We start from the raw sequence: 2,314 nt of genomic DNA on the forward strand, positions 1-2,314 counted from the left end.
TGAACTCTTTTTTATGTTTATATTGTATAAATAAAATACAGGATGTAGATTTTAAAATTTGCGAGAAATCCACTGTTCTTAACCTTTTCACGACGGCGAAACTAGCCATCAGTACACCACTAATGAATGGGTCTCGCATTTTTGGAGCTTCCAGTGTGCCCGTGTAAGATCTTAAGAGAATTTCGTTGGAACAGCAGAGGACTTAAGGATGTATTGGATAAAGGCAATGTTGTTGAGGCCTTGTTCTGTATTTTCAAATAAATCCACTAATAAATCTTCACTTTGAGTTGTTTATTGGAAATTATGAAACAATGATAGATATATTTAGTAATATGTTTGAGTATGGTAAATTTTAAAACAGGGATACACACACAATCCAACGTCACATTCATCGCACTGATAACGTGATTCACGTCTCTTATTATTTTTGCTGCAAACAACGCATCTTCGTAGTTTATTTTTCCCTGAAGATGTATACGGAGTAGGAAAGTGTTTTCCGATGAGTCTTAATTCGTTATTACTACCACAGTTTGTAGAATGTCTCGTCCTCGTCTTGTGATATTTTGTCAGTATTTGCTCGATTAACTTTAGATAGAATTGTGCCATGGATATAGGTGCACCGGTTTTCAATTTATATAAACAACAGGCATTCCACAGGCACAGATCTATCATATGAAAAAAATATTTCTTGAACCATTTCATACTCTTGCACATTGACCCAATTGTGCTTATTACCATATCGGTTTTGTCAACTATTCCCATGAATTTGTTGTAATCGCATACGCAAGATGGTTTCTGTACCATTTCTTCCTTTCTAGAATGTTTTGGCATGCTCACGAACTCCTCTGTGTGCATAGTGGATAACATGTAAACGTCTTTCTTATCCTTCCATTTCATTGCTAATAAGTTGTCAGATGAGAGAAAAATCACTTCTCCTTCTTTTAGCTTTTTCTCAATTCTTGACATTCCGTGTCTCCTTTTCCTTACAGTACCACACGCATTTGTAGCATTCATATGCAAACAGTTAAATAACGCTGGACTTGTGTACCAATTGTCCACATACAGCGTATGTCCTTTATGTAAGTAAGGTTCCATAAGTGACATAACAATATTTCCCGATATTCCAATATCTGCATATTGGGGACTTATAGTACCAGATCCACTGTAAAAGATAAAGTCTTGTACATATCCTGTTTTACAATCGCAAAGGACAAAGGATTTTATTCCAAATCTATTCCTCTTTGATGGGATAAATTGTTTAAAAGATAGTCTGCCTTTATATAGAAGGAGACTTTCATCTATAAAAAGGTTTTGGTATGGATAGAATGCATCGCTAAATGATCTTCGTAACCTATTGATTACTTCACGTATTCTCCATAAACGATCAGAATTAGATTCATGATCATCAGCAAAATGTAACATTCTTAGTAATAATTTGTAGCGATCTCTGCTTGTTATCTCCCCAAATATGTCACTTCGCAACAATCTATTTTTGCTCCAATATTCATCCAGTGATAACTTTGTATTCCTTGTCATCAGTAGCGAAACAGCAAAAAAACAATATAGTTCATCCAGGTCTGTTCCAGCTGTAAGATCATTAGGATTTATTTGTCTCCAATAGTTGTTTGTTTTTTCAACAATGAATTCTACCAATTCTTCAGATACAAATAATTGGAAGTATTGCAGAAATTCCCAAGAAGAACTTATATTTGTTTGAATACCCGATTGCTGTTGTGTAAAATCATGAATTATTGGCTTAAATTTTTTCGAAGTCCATGTAATATTTGACGGGTTGGTACTTTGTACGTTAACATCATCAGTTTCTTCAGATTCTGATATACTTGGTACATTTAATCGCCTTTTTCTTCTGTATGCTGTGTTTATATATGATTCATTTTCATCACAGCTTTCCGAATCAGTCTCGTTCACCAGTTGCCGTTTTTTCAGATTTTTATACTCCATCTTAAAGAGGACAACCTAAACCACTTATTAATATTTGAAACAGATAGGTGGAATTAAAGATCTTCTGGACGTAACAACTTAGCAACCTGATTCACTTATTTTTCTGTATGTAATGTTATTGCTGATTAATTACTTTACTTTTAACTATGATACTCCACAAAAAGATATAAAACAAATACACTTTACTCGTGTCAAGAACTTTTTCTTGTCCGCTAGTCAAACGCGTGGTATCCAATTCGCGTATCGTGACTGCAACTGTCGCTAGCCAATGCGACGCGTTTAGTGGATGGCGGGTATAACCCGCGCTAGCCAGGGTGCAGTAAGAAAAATTCATTTTGATCCTAATTTTCGT

General features: G+C 34.9%; 1 protein-coding gene across 1 annotated transcript; it reads right to left on the minus strand.

The window, feature by feature from the left end:
- Positions 1-324: 324 nt before the first annotated feature.
- Positions 325-1,962, minus strand: LOC108573037 (piggyBac transposable element-derived protein 4-like). The gene has a single exon (XM_017935393.1). The coding sequence runs from the start codon at positions 1,960-1,962 to the stop codon at positions 325-327; it is 1,638 nt and encodes a 545-aa protein (XP_017790882.1).
- Positions 1,963-2,314: the final 352 nt, after the last annotated feature.

The sequence above is a fragment of the Habropoda laboriosa genome, unplaced genomic scaffold (genome assembly GCF_001263275.1).
Source record: "Habropoda laboriosa isolate 0110345459 unplaced genomic scaffold, ASM126327v1 scaffold89, whole genome shotgun sequence".
NCBI classification, from domain to species: Eukaryota; Metazoa; Arthropoda; class Insecta; order Hymenoptera; family Apidae; genus Habropoda; species Habropoda laboriosa.

Excerpts from the sequence above, each read along its gene's own strand:
- LOC108573037 (XM_017935393.1), bottom strand. The coding sequence starts at position 1,962 with ATGGAGTATAAAAATCTGAAAAAACGGCAACTGGTGAACGAGACTGAT.